Source organism: Schistocerca serialis, chromosome 6 (genome assembly GCF_023864345.2).
Source record: "Schistocerca serialis cubense isolate TAMUIC-IGC-003099 chromosome 6, iqSchSeri2.2, whole genome shotgun sequence".
NCBI lineage: Eukaryota > Metazoa > Arthropoda > Insecta > Orthoptera > Acrididae > Schistocerca > Schistocerca serialis.
The window spans coordinates 389473698-389491054 of NC_064643.1; the positions used below are offsets into that span (position 1 = coordinate 389473698).

General features: G+C 40.7%; 1 protein-coding gene across 1 annotated transcript in view; it reads right to left on the bottom strand.

Moving 5' to 3' along the window:
- Nucleotides 1–1244: 1244 nt before the first annotated feature.
- The window catches only part of LOC126483754 (ribonuclease kappa-B), a 33053-nt gene continuing 16940 nt past the window's right edge, over nt 1245–17357 (bottom strand). Inside the window, exon 3 of the mRNA XM_050106897.1 lies at nt 1245–2685. Within this exon, the coding sequence (XP_049962854.1) occupies nt 2584–2685 (102 nt within the window). The 3' untranslated portion in view covers nt 1245–2583. The remainder of the gene's footprint in view (nt 2686–17357) is intronic.

The window sequence follows — 17357 nt, forward strand, 5'->3', positions numbered from 1 at the left end:
CTGTGAAGATAGAGCTGAGGTAGGTTAGGAAGTAATTACATGAAGCTACTAGAAAGAAAATCAATCAATGCACATCATACTTACGAGACAATTTGAGTCTTTAAATAATATGTGGTTTTTCAAATGACAAATCAAGCCAGTTGTATTTCAGCTTTCGAAACTTGTACTGGGAACAAACACAATACTGCGCATTATTTTCAAGGTCATTCCTGAAATAGCCTCAGGCCAATGATTTCCTCTTTGTTGCCTGCAAATATACCATCGAGTACAGCTCATTCCAAACAAATGATTTAACTTTCTTTGCAAGTTGTTTGTCATTTGTCATCACAGGCCTAACACAATGCACGTATACTATTTGCTGTGAATAGAATGCCACATCTCTGTTTATGGTTCTGTCTATTGGACCAATCTGCAAGAGTCCGAGCCTGTTGTCCTCAGACTCTACTCTGCAGTATCAAATCATCAGAAGTGTACTTACTTTCCTGAGAATCTCAAGAAGCATACTCTATATGAAATGTAGCGAGAAGTTCTCAAGACATGCACTCCCATTTCCCAACCCTAAGGCAGCTATGTGCATTTCATGCTATCATAGAATATTGCATAAAATATCTCACAAGCTTCATGGAGTTGTTTCCAGAATGGAGTTGGTTTACTTTGGAAGTCATGGTCTCGTGTAAGGCAATTTACTCCATAATTCCCGATTCCTGTATTAAATTCAATACCCATGTTTTCCATTTCATCATCACCTAACACTTACTGGACATGCTGTTCTTGGTACGCAAGACAATATTAAGTACTCTTAATGATCTTCTGTGGTATTCAAATGACCAACATCATCACTGATTTCATTCACTGTCTTTATTAATACTAGTTTCCTTACCAGCACAGTAAGCCACTGATCTGCAACTCCTGTGTTTTAGGACTTTAAGTGTACTACCTACACCACCATACAAGTAGCTCTTCTCTGTAGTCGAGAAGATTGTCTTGAATTTGTGTCAGTAATCACTAATGAATGCATTCTTATTGCCAGTCTATTGCATTTACAGATTTCCAGCTTTAGTGGCTGGCACCTGAGCTACATCTGACTGTTCCAACAAAATCTGTACGCTCTTAATTGTGCAAGCTACAGATGTTAGGCACTCTGGCACTCTTTCTCTGTGATGGTAACTGATTTTGACCTCTGGTATCCGCTGTAAAATGTGCGCAACTTTCAAGGTAATATAGAAGAGCTATAAGTTGAAAGGTTCAAAATTAAGTTCTGGTTTTAATACTACATTCTGTACTTTGTTGAATACAATACATTTATTGAGAGCAATATCTTGTGTACGTAATGAAGTAACATAATCAAAAGTTATGTAGTATAATCTCCATTAATAAAGTCATATGACACTTGTTCACAACTCAATTAGGCAATGATCTCTCTTGCAGAACTATTGGGACCTGCTATAACATGTTTAATTTTTAACATGATTAAAAGGAATACTATTAATTCCTTAATGTAAGGGCAGGGTTGATTACACAGCTAGTGTGCTAAAGAACTGATTAGTTATAAATGTAATTGTTGCAGTATAAATGAGATAAATGGGAAACTAAGTCCATATCCTAAATGGTTTACAAGCTTAACAATTTTATAATAAGTTATATGGCACCTCGAACAATTCTGGAGTGACTGTTTCACAAACAAAGCTTTATTTACACAAGGAAGTATTTACATCATGGTTGTGAGAAAAATGACAATTTCCTGTTGTCTGGTTGTAAAAAGTTACCAGCATCCTTAAGATAAAGTTCTCTCATCTTTCAAATACAGGAATGTAATTATTCAGCAGCAAATCTTATAAATACACAGAGTAGAGTGTTCTAGTTATAAAATTAAACTATCACACAGAACTAAAACAGTATTTCTATCTACATAAAAATGCAACAGTGGAAATAATTAATTCTGCACATTTTCAATACTGAAATACTAATAATCATAAAATGCCCTATATCCACTGAATTGTGCATTTTGTTTTCAACTGCAAAATTATCAACAGTTTGTAGTGAAAACTCTTTGTAAAAAAATAAAGAGAGAGAGAAAGAAAATAGTGAAGTATATACTTTTACAGCAAATGCAACTGTCCTATTACGTACAGTATCAACACACAATTTTCATATAAACTTAAGATTATTTTACCGCTATATTAATTATCTATGATACACATTTACAATGAAATCTTTGAAACTTTCAACCTTTGAAAAACAAAACCTCACTAGCATCATTAACCTATTTAGATACGACTTCTTGTAAGCATTTGGGAAACAATTACACCATGGCTAATACTGATATATTCAAAATGAAAAAAACTGTAATGCCTGTTACCACCTTAGTTTTAAAAGATAATTGAGCATTGTTACTCAAAACGAATAAATTATGAAACTTCACTAAGTATGCATTACTTATACCAAACTTACTTTTACAGAAATACTTGTGTGGTTCACCTGGATTTCAAAATTTAAAATGTGAGGCTACATATTTCTTTCAGGTGATTGGACCAAGAAAATGGAAGAAATTTGATAATTTTTTCCATTTACTTGTTCAGTGTCTCACATACTTAAAGATGAGCGACTATTAACATAAAACTGATGTCCTGATATTAGAAGTGTGAAAATGTAGAGGCATGCTGCAATCCAACAGTTGTAGGCATTCTGTAAGGAAAAGAAATAAGTTAAAGTCAATATTTTAAAACTTAAAAATTAATATGGAAAAATAGTAAACACCCTTGATAAAAACAGTCACTCAATAATACTGACAGTTCCAAGCACACGTTAGGGCAATTCAACATCTCAGGGGAGAAGCAGATAAACCTGAATTTAAGTAGGGGGGAAAAAAAAACGAAAAGAAAGTATGTACAACAAAATAATCAGCCTTTCCAGAATATATTAAAATGTTTACCTAAACAATAAGACATCAGATGACATCATTTGGCAACTTAAGAAAAAGATTGATTGTCATTTAAATTTACAGGAGCTGTACTGTGCTGTAAGAGAAAGGGCTAGGGAGGTAAAATGTGTCATGCTAAAAGTCACAAAGATTACTGGATCATCTTACTACCTGAAGTCTTCATCCCTTGGGAGAGACTAAGGAAGTAAATGATGACTGAACCAAGTTTGTTATGCTCTACAACTGTACCACCCAAATCACAGACATGAAACTGCGACAGTATAATTGAGTGTTATAGCACAATATGAAAATAGTGTACACAATATACTTGTCCTCTTTTGATGTATAAATATGCTTATGTTCCAAAAATTCCACGCAATTTGATGACAGCAGAATGACAATTGCTCATTGAAGCAGCTCCCAATTTATTTGCACGACCGATATAAAATGAGCAACTCAGACTTGTTCCCTGCACACACACCTTAATTATTTTACAATTTTTTGGAATGGATGCATCTCAATAGTCAATACTGTGGAACTGATTTTGAAGCTCAATCCTATGGAACATATTAAACAACCATGTACTTGTTTCTTGCACACAATATGCTATAATTAAATAATTTTTCTGTTGTGAACTTATATGCCCAAAATATTTTATGCATTTTACAATACGGAGAGTGCGAAATATCAGGAAATAGGCCAAACTGAAATTATTAAGGGATCAATACCATGTTACATTTGCACTATTTGATAGATACAGTTTCAAATTGAAGGAATAGCAATTTGTAGGTCACTCCTCATGATCTCTTCAATATATTAGTCTTTGGTTATGGAAAGTCCGATCTTCCCTTATTTTCTTGTACAGTATGCTTGTAAATAGATGCTTGTTACGCATAACATATATTGTGCTCTTTATTTTCTTTTTTACACTGAACAAATCAGTTAAACTTAAGTGTTCTTGCAACCACACACTGCAAACTGTTTCCTGACAGGTTTGACTGAGCAAGGTGGTGCAGTGGTTAGCACACTGGAGTCACATTCGTTTTCCGTACTTCCTAAATTGCTTCAGGCAAATGCTGGGATGGTTCCTTTGAAAGGGCATGGCCAACTTACCTCCCCATTCTTCCCTATTCCGATGGAACCGATGACCCCGCTGTTTGGTCAAATCAACCGCCCAACCATCAATAGGTTATGAGCCCAGAGATGGAATGGAAATAGTTGGTAGTTTAGTTTCAACTGTAACTATTGTGCAAGAAGTTTTGTATTTCTGGTTCACGAGTTTGAAATGACAAAATGTTGGAAGAGCATGAAAGCAAATATCGTGTTCCACTTTTTCATGGAAACAACTTTGGAATCTGGAAATTTCGAATGTAAGATATGTTAGACAAATTATGCTTGTTGGACCTCATTGTAGAAGAATACACAGAAAAAGCGAAGTTCACTTACTATAAGTGAAGATGAAGAGGAAGAAACTGAGAAAGATAAACAACTGAAAGATCTCACAAAGCATGATAAAAAGTATCATTCAAGAGTAATAGAAAAGATAATGGGTATAGTCATTTAGAATGTGGAATAACTTGTGTGATGCATCTAAAGAAAAAGCTTTGTTAGCCAGTTACTTCTACATAAACCAACAAAAGAGCATACTTATTGAGCATTTCTTAGAATTTGACACGGTGAGACATGATCTTCGGTCAACTAGTGACAACTGAAGAACTTTATGCCATTTGTCATATTTTGTTGACAATGTCACAAGAATATAACAACTTAACTGCAATTGAGACATTATACACAGAAAATCTGGAGTTAAGCTTAGGGAACAATAGATTCATAGATCATGAAAATAAATGTGCAAACAATAAGAAGAATCATACAGTAGACTCAGGACAGAATACAGTGTTTAATATGAACAGAAATGAATGGTTTCAGTCATGGGAAAACTCAATGGGAAAACAAATTCACGAATATCTGTGAATGTGACAAACACAATTCCGGCTGAGAAAAACAGTTTAGTTTTAAATGTCAAAGTATGGTAAATTTAAACACAAAAGAACCGACTGTAATAAGAGAAATAAAAACAACAAAGGTTCTGCAATTATCAACGGACAGGCAGTTTCCAATTTCAATTAAAAATATTTTGTGTGTTTCTAGACTGGCTCTCATATCGCTGTCAGTGCACAGACTGGAGAAAAATGGTTTCAAAGCCATGTTTGAGAGGCAAAAGAGTAACTATTCATGAAAGAAAGGATTTTGTTGCCATGGCATTGGAAAATGAGGTGAAAATGTATGGTCTGGAATTTGCCAGAAACCCCTGACAAGACGTTTCTTCTCGAAATGCTGCAAACTTGCATCAAAGGTTATGACACCTGAATTGAACCAATCTAAAGGTGCTTCCAAAACATGTGGAAGGAATGAACATTTAAGATCTGAAGATACCAGAGTCATACACCACCTACATGGGAGGCATGCAAACAAGACTTCCACAGTCAGAAGATGACAAGAGCAAACACTGGAATGAATAGAGGAAGAATGTACAATGTTACATTTAAAGATTACTACTTACAGCTGTAAAAGTGATGCAAAATAAATCTGAAGTACTGGAATATGTTAAATAGTATGAAGCAATGACAGCTTTCACGGATTAGTAGATTCTGCTGTGATAATGGAGGTGAATATCTGTCAAACGAGATGAGGAACTTCTTTAAGGAGAAGGGAATATATTACGAGTTGATAATGAGACACACCACAACAAAATGAAGATTGTAAATGTGTGAATAGGAATATTACAAACAAGGCTCACTACATGTTCTTGAACAACTTTAAAAATGTTTTTGGTCAGAAGCATTTTTTTGGTCAGAAGCAGTAAGACTACTGTTTGCTTGATAAATAGAACACCCACATATGCATTAAAAAAGACAGTGCCTGCTATTTTGTGATATCGTGAAATGCCGAAGTTGCAAAAACAGAGTGTTTAGTTAAGCAGTATATTTATGACTTCCTGCAGAAGTGATGGCTGGAAAGTTCGACTCCACAATAAAGAAGTGCTTCATTCATTGTTGGACACTGTGTTAATAGATATCAGCTATGGTGTCCAAAGAGATGATTAATTCTTCAAAGAGACATCAAGTTTGATGAAAACTTGTTATAGGGTCATTCCATGTCAAGTCACCCACGCCTTGACACCAACCATGTCAGATTTTGATGAAACTTGGTACAATTACTTCTTTTATCATCCTGAAAGCACTTGTAAAATTTTTTTGTTCTGTCTCTTTAGTTTTTTTTAAATACATTTTTAAAGTTTTTAGATTTGGCGTTGTTTCAGCAGTCTGAAATCTTAACTTAAACGTGTCCTCACAACTAAAAAAAATTGTATATTAAAGAATACTCAAGATACCAGTATGAAATTTTGGAATAAGTTTGTGTATTATATCTAAATATTAAAAAAAAATCACCATACAGATATATTAAAATCTTCTAAATGAAAAAAAAATTTACAAGTTTTTTTTTCTTTTTTTTTTAGCTAACGGATGTTTAGTTTTACAAAAACTGCAATATCTAAGAGTCTTAGACCTGATAGAAAGCTCAAATTTATTTTAAAATACTCTTAATTGTATAGGCTATTAGATAAAAGAAAAATTATGTTGGCTTTTTAACCTGTTTAATAGTTGTCTAATTTTTAAAATAATATTAATTATATTTTAAAAATAAAAAGTACCAAGTGACTTACACACCGAAAATAAGTTTTTGTCTTCTTGGAGTAACTATGTATGCTTGGATTTTGATTTGTTACTCCTGTGTTTTGAAGTAAAAAATTATTACAGTGTTAAATAGTGCTTGGATAGTATTTTATTAAGTTTATTCGAACTTTCAGTAAGTACTGTTACTTAGTTTACAGAGATTCTTTTCCAATATCCTATAAAAGTAACCAGAACAGTAATCAGACCAAAAGTGAAATCAGTATGTCAGATATTCAAACCTGTAGCGTAGGGTTATTTAAAAAATCTGACTGTTTCCAAACAACCTACACACCTTCAAAAAAGTTACAACCGGTATATGAATTGAGTGAGGAAGAAAAAGATTTGATCCACTTACGATCTGGAGTTAATCTGTGTGAATTTAAAAATATATGTTCACACCACAGCTACTACTTTTTATATGTTTTTGAAAAGTATCAAACAACACGTGTAGACCCACTAAAAAAACACAAAAAGCCCATCAAAAAATCATTGAGAAGTATAGGCTTGGATCTTTCTAAACAATTACTGACAAAAAATATTAGCATAAAACCTGGATAAAAGCTTTGCTCAACATGCTGTAACTTTTGTAGGGAAAAATTAAGAGTTGAAGTCAATGAAAGTGAAAGAGATGATGAAATCATGGTTGAATTAGAATCATTGGAATCCAGAAATGAATCCCTCGTACAAACAAACATTGCTCTTGATAATTTAGGTTTAACACCGATAAAGCTTCATGGCTTGTCAGAACAAAGTAAAGGGTCTTATTTTAAAAGGAAGGTTAGCAGTATTGAAAAGACTGCAAAAAAGGCGGTTTCAAAAGCATTAAAATACGATGCACCAAGTTCTGATGATGACGAAGAAGATACAAGTGTGGTTGAGAAAGCAAAGGATTTTGATGTAATGATTTCTCTTATGAAAGAGAAGATTTCATCTGTTGGGAGGTCTAGAAAAATCCAGATTCTGACCTTGGCTCCAGATTCTTGGGAGTCGAAATAAAGTGATGAAAGAATTTAAGTGAGTACACGGTGCGACAAGCTAGAAAGCTAAAATCTGAAAAGGGTATTTTGGAAACTCCTTGTCCAAAAAAAGGTAAAACTCTTTCTGAAAATACAGTAAGACTTGTAACAGATTTTTATGAAAAGGATGAAAGTTCCAGAGTGCTATCGGGAACAAAAGACAAAGTAAGTGTTCAAAAAAATGTGTACATGCAAAAAAGACTCATTTTGTGTAACTTGAGAGAACTCTATTATTCTTTCAAATGGGAGAATCCCGAGGTAGAAGTAGGATTTTCAAAATTTTGTTTCTTGAGACCTAAATGGTGTATCCTTGCTGGTGCAGCAGGCACACACACTGTATGTGTATGTAGTATCCACCAGAATGTTAAACTATTACTGGATGCTGTGAAAATTGAAGAATCTTTTAAAGACCTAATTAAGATGCTTGTGTGCAACACGGAAAACCGAAACTGCATGCTACATCATTGCCACAGCTGTCCTGCAAATACTGCACTAACTGAGTAATTAACTGAAAAATTAAGTGAAGATTATGATTTAGAAGAAGAAATTGTAATCAGCCAGTGGGTTAACACAGACAGGGCAGAAATGATCAAACAGTCTATCAGTGTTGAAGACTACATTTCTTTATTGGTTAGGTCATTGGAAAAGCTCACCCCGCACTCGTTTATAGCAAAATCCCAATCAGCAGCCATTAAAAGATTGAAAGAAGACCCACCACCCAAAACAGCAATTATTGTGATGGATTTCAGTGAAAATTATTCCTTTGTTATACAAAATGAGATCCAAAGTTACCATTGGAATAGAGGTGGTTGTACTCTACACCCAGTTGGAGTTTTTCTAAGAAATGAGGAAAACAATGTTTTTGTTTCCAACCACTGTTTTATTAGTGATGACCAAGAACATGACACTGGTTTTGTTAACTTTGTACAAAAAGAAATTACAAATTGGCTGACATTACTCAGTTCACTACTTTACAGATGGTTGTGCTGGGCAGTACAAAAATAGAAACAGTTTTAAAAATTTGACTGAACACTTGAGAGACTTTGATTTGGAGGCCCAACACTCTTTTTTTGGACTAAGTCATGGGAAGTCAATTTGTGATGGCCTAGGAGGAACCATTAAAAGAATTTTAAGGAAAGCCAGTCTACAGCTTTCAGACGAAGGACAAATAATGACAGCAATCAATGTGTACAAGTTTTGTGAAAAAAATATTGAAAACATTCATTTGCACTTTATTGACAATAAAGAAGCTGATTTGCTACGGTTAAAACCAGAAAAACGTTTTCCAGCAACCCGAACCATTCCTGGAACAAGAAGTTTTCATAACTTCAAACCACTTCCAACAACCAACCTTGAAATTAGAAGGACTACAGATAGTGTAAAACCCTCCTTAGTCTTTTCTCTCCATTCTTCTTCTGACTGGGTTAGTGTTGAACCATCCATAAATAGCTATGTGGCTGCAAATTATGATGGTAACTGGTACTTTGGACTGGTAAAAACAATATTCAATGATGAGGAAGATGCAGAAATTCTATTTCTACCTCCTTCAGGACCAGCTGAATCATTTTATTGGCCTGAAAGTAAGATTCTTGCATAGTGCCTTTGGAGCACATAGTCTGTGTAGTAGACGCACCTCAATCAAGTGGTACTGGAAGAATGTATTACTTCAAAAAAGACTGTATCAAAAGAACTGAAAGCACTTGGATGAAGTGGAAAAACAGTTTGAGTCAGCATTAATGTTTATCAAAAAGACAAAATTACTCAAAAAATTCAATGTTTCAAGCAATTAGTTGGGTTATACATAAGTGTCGTAAGTACACTATCTTTGTACATAATTCTAATGTAATCTACTATAATTAATAAACATGTTAAAAAGCCATCATTATTTTTGTTTTATCAAGTAGCCTATATGTTTGACAGTAAATTAAAACAAATTTGAGCATTCTATCAGGTCTGAGACTCTAGATATTGCAATTCTTATAAAACCAAACACCCGTTAAAAAATATACATATTTTTTTCATAGAAAATAGTAATATATTTTAATAGTATCATTTTTATCTTCAAATATGTGTAATAAATAAATTTGCTGCAAAAATTCATGATGTTATCTAAAAGAGTTTTTAAGATAAGCAATTTTAAAGTTTTGAATACAAATTAAATTTACCATTTCCGAAGGTTCGGAAAACGCAAAACATAAAAACTTTAAAAATTTATATAAAAAAAACTATAAGGGATACGGCAAAAAAAATTTGCAGGCGTTGTCAGGATGGTATTAGAACCATTTGCGCAAAATTTCACGAAAATCTAAGGAGGTGGGTGTAAAATTTATTTTTTATTGGGTGATTTGATATGGAATGACCCTATAATGAAGAGTGGTTTTCTTGCAAAGGGGAGACAAACTATGAAATTATCATCAATGAAGAAAAAAAGTCAATGACTGCAGAAATGACACCATGTCAAGTTAAAACAAAGTTGAACATGGTAAACATCCTGAAACCTGCAGAAGTGCCAGAGAAAGGAAGCGCCCACCTTAGGTGGAAGACTATGCTGTAATATACACTCCTGGAAATTGAAATAAGAACACCGTGAATTCATTGTCCCAGGAAGGGGGAAACTTTATTGACACATTCCTGGGGTCAGATACATCACATGATCACACTGACAGAACCACAGGCACATAGACACAGGCAACAGAGCATGCACAATGTCGGCACTAGTACAGTGTATATCCACCTTTCGCAGCAATGCAGACTGCTATTCTCCCATGGAGACGATCGTAGAGATGCTGGATGTAGTCCTGTGGAACGGCTTGCCATGCCATTTCCACCTGGCGCCTCAGTTGGACCAGCGTTCGTGCTGGACGTGCAGACCGCGTGAGACGACGCTTCATCCAGTCCCAAACATGCTCAATGGGGGACAGATCCGGAGATCTTGCTGGCCAGGGTAGTTGACTTACACCTTCTAGAGCACGTTGGGTGGCACGGGATACATGCGGACGTGCATTGTCCTGTTGGAACAGCAAGTTCCCTTGCCGGTCTAGGAATGGTAGAACGATGGGTTCGATGACGGTTTGGATGTACCGTGCGCTATTCAGTGTCCCCTCGACGATCACCAGTGGTGTACGGCCAGTGTAGGAGATCGCTCCCCACACCATGATGCCGGGTGTTGGCCCTGTGCGCCTCGGTCGTGTGCAGTCCTGATTGTGGCGCTCACCTGCACGGCGCCAAACACGCATACGACCATCATTGGCACCAAGGCAGAAGCGACTCTCATCGCTGAAGACGACACGTCTCCATTCGTCCCTCCATTCACGCCTGTCGCGACACCACTGGAGGTGGGCTGCACGATGTTGGGGCGTGAGCGGAAGACGGCCTAACGGTGTGCGGGACCGTAGCCCAGCTTTATGGAGACGGTTGCGAATGGTCCTCGCCGATACCCCAGGAGCAACAGTGTCCCTAATTTGCTGGGAAGTGGCGGTGCGGTCCCCTACGGCACTGCGTAGGATCCTACGGTCTTGGCGTGCATCCGTGCGTCGCTGCGGTCCGGTCCCAGGTCGACGGGCACATGCACCTTCCGCCGACCACTGGCGACAACATCGATGTACTGTGGAGACCTCACGCCCCACGTGTTGAGCAATTCGGCGGTACGTCCACCTGGCCTCCCGCATGCCCACTATACGCCCTCGCTCAAAGTCCGTCAACTGCACATACGGTTCACGTCCACACTGTCGCGGCATGCTACCAGTGTTAAAGACTGCGATGGAGCTCCGTATGCCACGGCAAACTGGCTGACACTGACGGCGGCGGTGCACAAATGCTGCGCAGCTAGCGCCATTCGACGGCCAACACCGTGGTTCCTGGTGTGTCCGCTGTGCCGTGCGTGTGATCATTGCTTGTACAGCCCTCTCGCAGTGTCCAGAGCAAGTATGGTGGATCTGACACACCGGTGTCAATGTGTTCTTTTTTCCATTTCCAGGAGTGTAGTTGGAGTCACGAACAATGGCAGTCAAGTTTAGGCTTGTTCTGCACATCTACGTCACGTATTCTCCGACAGCCAATGAGGATTTAGAAATGTTCTGAGCACTCTGCTGTGAATGCTGTAGTAGTTTAGTGAATTTCTATTCCATTTGGTCTGAGCTGTTATCGCTGATGGTGGTCTTGATAAATTCTGCATAAGCAAGCAAGAGACAATTTGTAGGATACATGCTTTCTTCAAGCAGAAAGCACGCACATCTGCCTACCACAACTATTGCTTGGGATTGCCAACAATGCAATCCCCGTCCATACCTCGTGTGAATTGCCATCATTCATGAATCGTACTATAAAATTAAATGCAGAATTGTATGTTTATGTTCCTGAGACTTTCAGTGTTATTTACAGAAGATCAGGTAAAGAAAAATGGCTTCATGCTGTAGCATAATACATGCAAGCAATCAACAAAAACAAGACTGGACTGTGTGTCAATTACCTGAAAACAAGAAGGCTATATGAGGATATTCTCACCGAAAAGGGTTTGGCTCTAATGAAATGTAGCCAGGTTGACAACTTCGAAAACATCACCTACTGTTATGAATTATGAAAAATTGACTGCACACCAGATGGATATAGTGCCGTATTTCATGGAAATTTAGATGAAGTTTGGCATGACTGAATGCAAGCCAATCAAAGCACCTATGAAATTAAATTACAGAAAAGTAGAGGGTGACAGGAGTTTTTGGTTTTGTTTTGGTTTTAGGGCGCAAAACTGCTATGGTCATTAGCGCCCGGTCCGTGACTTAGGAAACAATAGAAACCGAAAATGGAGAACAGCAGAAATGGGAACGAAACTCAAAAAATTGGAGAAACTAAAAGCAGAAAGAAGGCTTAAAAATCCACTACAGAAAGGGGTTGGTGGTCCCCAAAAAAAGCTTCAAATGACTGACGTCATTTCACTGTCACTAATAAACTCGAGAACGCGATTGGCCGAGCGCGTGTCATCTGCTAAAATTGACGATATATCAGGCGACGGCTGGAGACGGGCGCGTAACGGAGTAAAATATGGGCACTCAATTAAAAGGTGTCTTACCGTCCACAGCTGAGAGCAGTGGGGACAGAGTGGGGGAGGATCGCTGCTTAAAAGATGTCGATGGCTAAAAAGACAGTGCCCTATCCGGAGTCTAGTTAAAATTACCTCCTCCCGACGACGCGTTCGGGAGGAAGAGGTCCAAGCACAAGGAAGACCTTTCACGTCCTGCAATTTATTATGGGGAAGTGTCGACCAATGTGTGTACCATAAAAGAACAACTCGACGACATAAAACGCTCCGTACATTGGTGAAGGGAATCGACTGAATAGTTGGACGAAGAAGAGAGACTGCAGCCTTGGCCGCTGTATCGGCCGCCTCATTCCCACAGATACCAGCGTGTCCCGGGAGCCAGAGGAACGCCACCGAAATGTCCCCCCATGTGGAGCAAGCGCAGACAGTCCTGAATCCGGTGGACCAGATGGTGGACAGGGTAAAGAGCTTGGAGACTGAGGAGAGAGCTGAGAGAATCTGAGCAAATAACATACTGTATCCGCTGATGGCGGCGGATGTAATGGACAGCCTGGAGAACAGCGTAAAGCTCCGCAGTATAAACCGAACACTGGTCGGGAAGCCGAAATTGATTTGGGGTGTCGCCAACAATATAGGCACTCCTTACACCTAACGATGTTTTCGAGCCGTTGGTGTAAATAAATGTGGCTTCCGTCATTTGTGCACATAGAGCAGCAAATGCCCGACGATAAACAAGTGAAGGGGTACCATCCTTGGGAAATCGACAAAGGTCACATAGCAGGCAGATCCGGGGACGGAGCCAAGGCGGTGCTGTACCCCAAGTTGTCAAGAAGGTGTTAGGAAAGCGGAAGGAAAGAGAATGGAGCAGTTGACGGAAGCGGACTCCCGGTGGTAGTAGGGAGGAGGGGCGGCCTGCATACCCTACATCAAAGGAGTCGTCGAAAAAAATGGCATGGGCTGGATTAGCAGGCATGGAAGACAGATGGCTAGCATAACGACTCAGAAGGACTGCTCACCGAGTGGACAGCAGAGGTTCAGCAGTCTCAGCATAAAGGCTTTCCACAGGGCTGGTGTAAAAAGCTCCAGACACTAAACGTAATCCATGGTGGTGGATAAAGTCGAGACGCTGAAGAATAGACGGCCGAGCAGAGGAGTAGACTATGCTTCCATAGTCCAATTTTGAGCGCACTAAGGCGCAATAGAGGCGGAGAAGGACCACTCGGTCCGCTCTCCAGGAGATACCATTCAGGACACGGAGGGTGTTGAGGGATCGCAGACAGCGAGCCGAAAGATAGGAAACGTGGGAGGACCAGCACAGTTTTCTGTCAAACATAAGACCCAAGAATTTAGCGACGTCTGAAAGCGGAAGGTTGACAGGTCCTAGATGTAAGGAGGGTAGACGAAACTCCTTTCGTCACCAAAAATTAGCACAAACGGTCTTACTGGGAGAAAAACGGAAGCCGGTTTCGATGCTCCAAGAGTGGAGGCGATCAAGACATCCTTGAAGACGTCGTTCAAGAAGGCTTGTCCGTTGAGAGCTGTAGTAGATCGCAAAATCGTCCACAAAGAGGGAGCCCGAGACATCAGGAAGGAGACAATCCATAATTGGCTTTATGGCGATGGCAAACAGTACAACACTCAGCACGGAGCCCTGGGGTACCCCGTTGTCTTGGGAGAAAGTACGAGAGAGAGTAGTGTTCACCCGCACCCTAAATGTGCGCTCTGCCATAAATTCGCGAAGGAAAAGGGGCAGCCAGCCTTGAAAGCCCCAAGAGAACAGTGTGCGGAGGATGCCTGTCCTCCAACAGGTATAGTATGCTCTCTCCAGATCAAAAAATATTGCTACCGTTTGGCGTTTCCGGAGAAAATTGTTCATGATATAAGTGGAGAGAGCAACAAGATGGTCAACTGCGAAACGATGCTTTCGGAATCCGCATTGGGCAGGTGTTAAAAGACTGCGGGATTCCAGCCACCAAGCTAAACGGTAATTCACCATACGCTCCAAAACCTTACACACACTACTCTTGAGAGAAATGAGGCGATAGCTAGAGGGGAGATGTTTGTCCTTTCCAGGTTTCGGAACGGGAACGACGATAGCTTCCTGCCATCGTCTGGGAAAAGTACTGTCGGTCCAAATTCGATTATAAAGGCGAAGGAGGTAAAGCAGACTATGGGTTGATAAATGCAGCAACATTTGGACGTGGATACCATCCGGTCCTGGGGCGGAGGAGCGAGAAGAAGGGAGTGCATGTTGGAGTTCCCGCATGGAGAAAACAGTATTGTAGCTTTCGCGATCTTGAGAGGAGAAAGCAAGATATCACTCTTCCGCTGCACGTTTCTTCGGGAGAAACGCTGGCGGGTAATTTGAAGAGCTCGAAATCTCAGCAAAGTGCTGACCCAATCAGTTAGAAATTGCGACGTGGTCCACTAATGTATCATGCGCGACAGTGAGCCCAGAGACCGGGGAGAAACTAGGCGCGCCTGAGAACCGCCAAATCCGACTCCAAACTTCTGAGGAGGGAGTGAAGGTGTTAAATGAGCTAATAAAGAATTTCCAGCTTGCCTTCTTGCTATCGCGGATGATGCGACGGCATCGCGCACGGAACTGCTTATAGCGGATACAGTTGGCCAAAGTAGGATGGTGGCGGAAAATGCGAAGAGCATGTCGCCGCTCACGTATTGCGTCACAGCATGCCTCGTTCCACCAAGGAACGGGGGGGTGCCGGGGCAATTCTGAGGTGCGTGGTATTGAACGTTCCGCAGCTGTAAGAATAACGTCAGTAATATGTGTGACCTCATCGTCGACGCTGGGAAAGCGACGGTCATCGAATATCGCTAGAGACGAAAAAAGTGTCCAATCGGCTTGGGCAAACTTCCGGCGTCGCGGCCGCATATATGGCAGTTGAGGCTGCAGTCTAAGGACACATGGAAAGTGGTCACTCGAGTTTGTATCATCAAGGGCGAACCATTCGAAGCGCCGAGCTAGTGGAACAGTACCGACCGCAAGGTCCAAATGAGAGAAATTTGTCGTGGAGGCAGACAAAAATGTGGGGACCCCAGTGTTGAGGCAAACTAGATCCGCTTGGTGGAAGACGTCTAGCAATAGTGAGCCACGTGGACAAGGATGTGGAGATCCTCAAAGCGGGTGGTGAGCATTGAAGTCCCCAACCAGCAAATAGGGGGGAGGAAGCTGACCAAGAAGATGAAGGAGATCAGCTCGTGCCATTGGTGTGGACGATGGAATGTATACAGTACAAAGAGAGAACGTGTATCCGGAAAGGGAAAGATGGATAGCGACAGCTTGGAAGGAAGTGTTTAAGTGGATTGGGTGATAATGGAGAGTATCATGGAGAAGAATCATGAGTCCTCCATGCGCTGAAGTGCCTTCAACAGAGGGGAGATCATATCGGACACACTGAAAATGAGGGAGAACAAAGCGGTCATGGGGACGCAGCTTTGTTTCCTGAAGACAGAAGATGACCGGCGAGTAGGATCATAAGAGGATCGACAATTCATCCCGATTGGCTCGAATGCCGCGGATATTCCAGTGGATAATGGACATAGGGTGAACAGAAAATGGAGGAATGTGACCAAAGTTGCTGTCAACTCAACGACTGCTCAGAGCTTGCGACCGACAGCATGGAGTGGCATTCAGCCGAAGGCAGAAGATCCTGATCCATAGGTTGTTCAGGAACAGCTCCTGCCACCAGCGATCGGCCGGTTGATCGGCCGCCAGCAGTGCGCCTTGGCGACACAGAAGACGGCCGAGGCCGATTTCCGCCTGGAGGTGCCGTAGATGGGACACGCCTTGGCGGAGAAGGAGATGAACTGGGTTTCTTTGTAGCCTTCTTGGAATTATGATGTTTAGAAGAAGGAGGAACCGATGGTTGTGAAGTTGGGGTACGTAAAAAATCTTCACGAGTGTGCTCTTTTTTCGAAGTCTTGGTGTCTGACTTTTGGGCTCGAGATTTAGCAGACCCTGATGAAGGGTGAGCCATAAAGTGGGCAGGCGAAAGTGGTGAGGTTGAACGGGCGATCTTTGCGCTGGCCGATCTGACGACCGTGGTACTAAAGGTGAGGTCGCAAGTCTGCGTGGCCACCTCCTTTGTTGGCCGAGGAGAGGCAAGGACAGTGCTGTATTTTCCTGTCTGAGGCACGGTGGGCTGTCGACTGGCGAATAATTTTCGAGCAGCAAAGGTCGACACCTTTTCCTTCACTCTGATTTCCTGGATGAGCTTTTCGTCCTTAAAAACGGGGCAATCTCAAGAGGAAGCAGCGTGGTCACCCATACAGTTGATGCAGCGAGGGGATGGAGGTGGACAGGCACCCTCATGGGCATCCTTGCCACACGTAACACATTTGGCCGGATTGGAACAGGACTGGCTAGTGTGATTGAACCGCTGACACCGATAGCAACACGTAGGGTTCGGGACGTAAGGGCGAATGGGAATTATCTCATAGCCTGCTTTGATTTTTGATGGGAGTTGAACTTTGTCAAATGTCAAGAAGACAGTGCGGGTTGGAATGAGGTTTGTGTCAACCCTTTTCATAACTCTATGAACAGCCGTTACGCCCTGGTCAGACAGGTAGTGCTGAATTTCTTCGTCAGACAATCCATCGAGGGAGCGTATATAAACGACTCCAAGCGA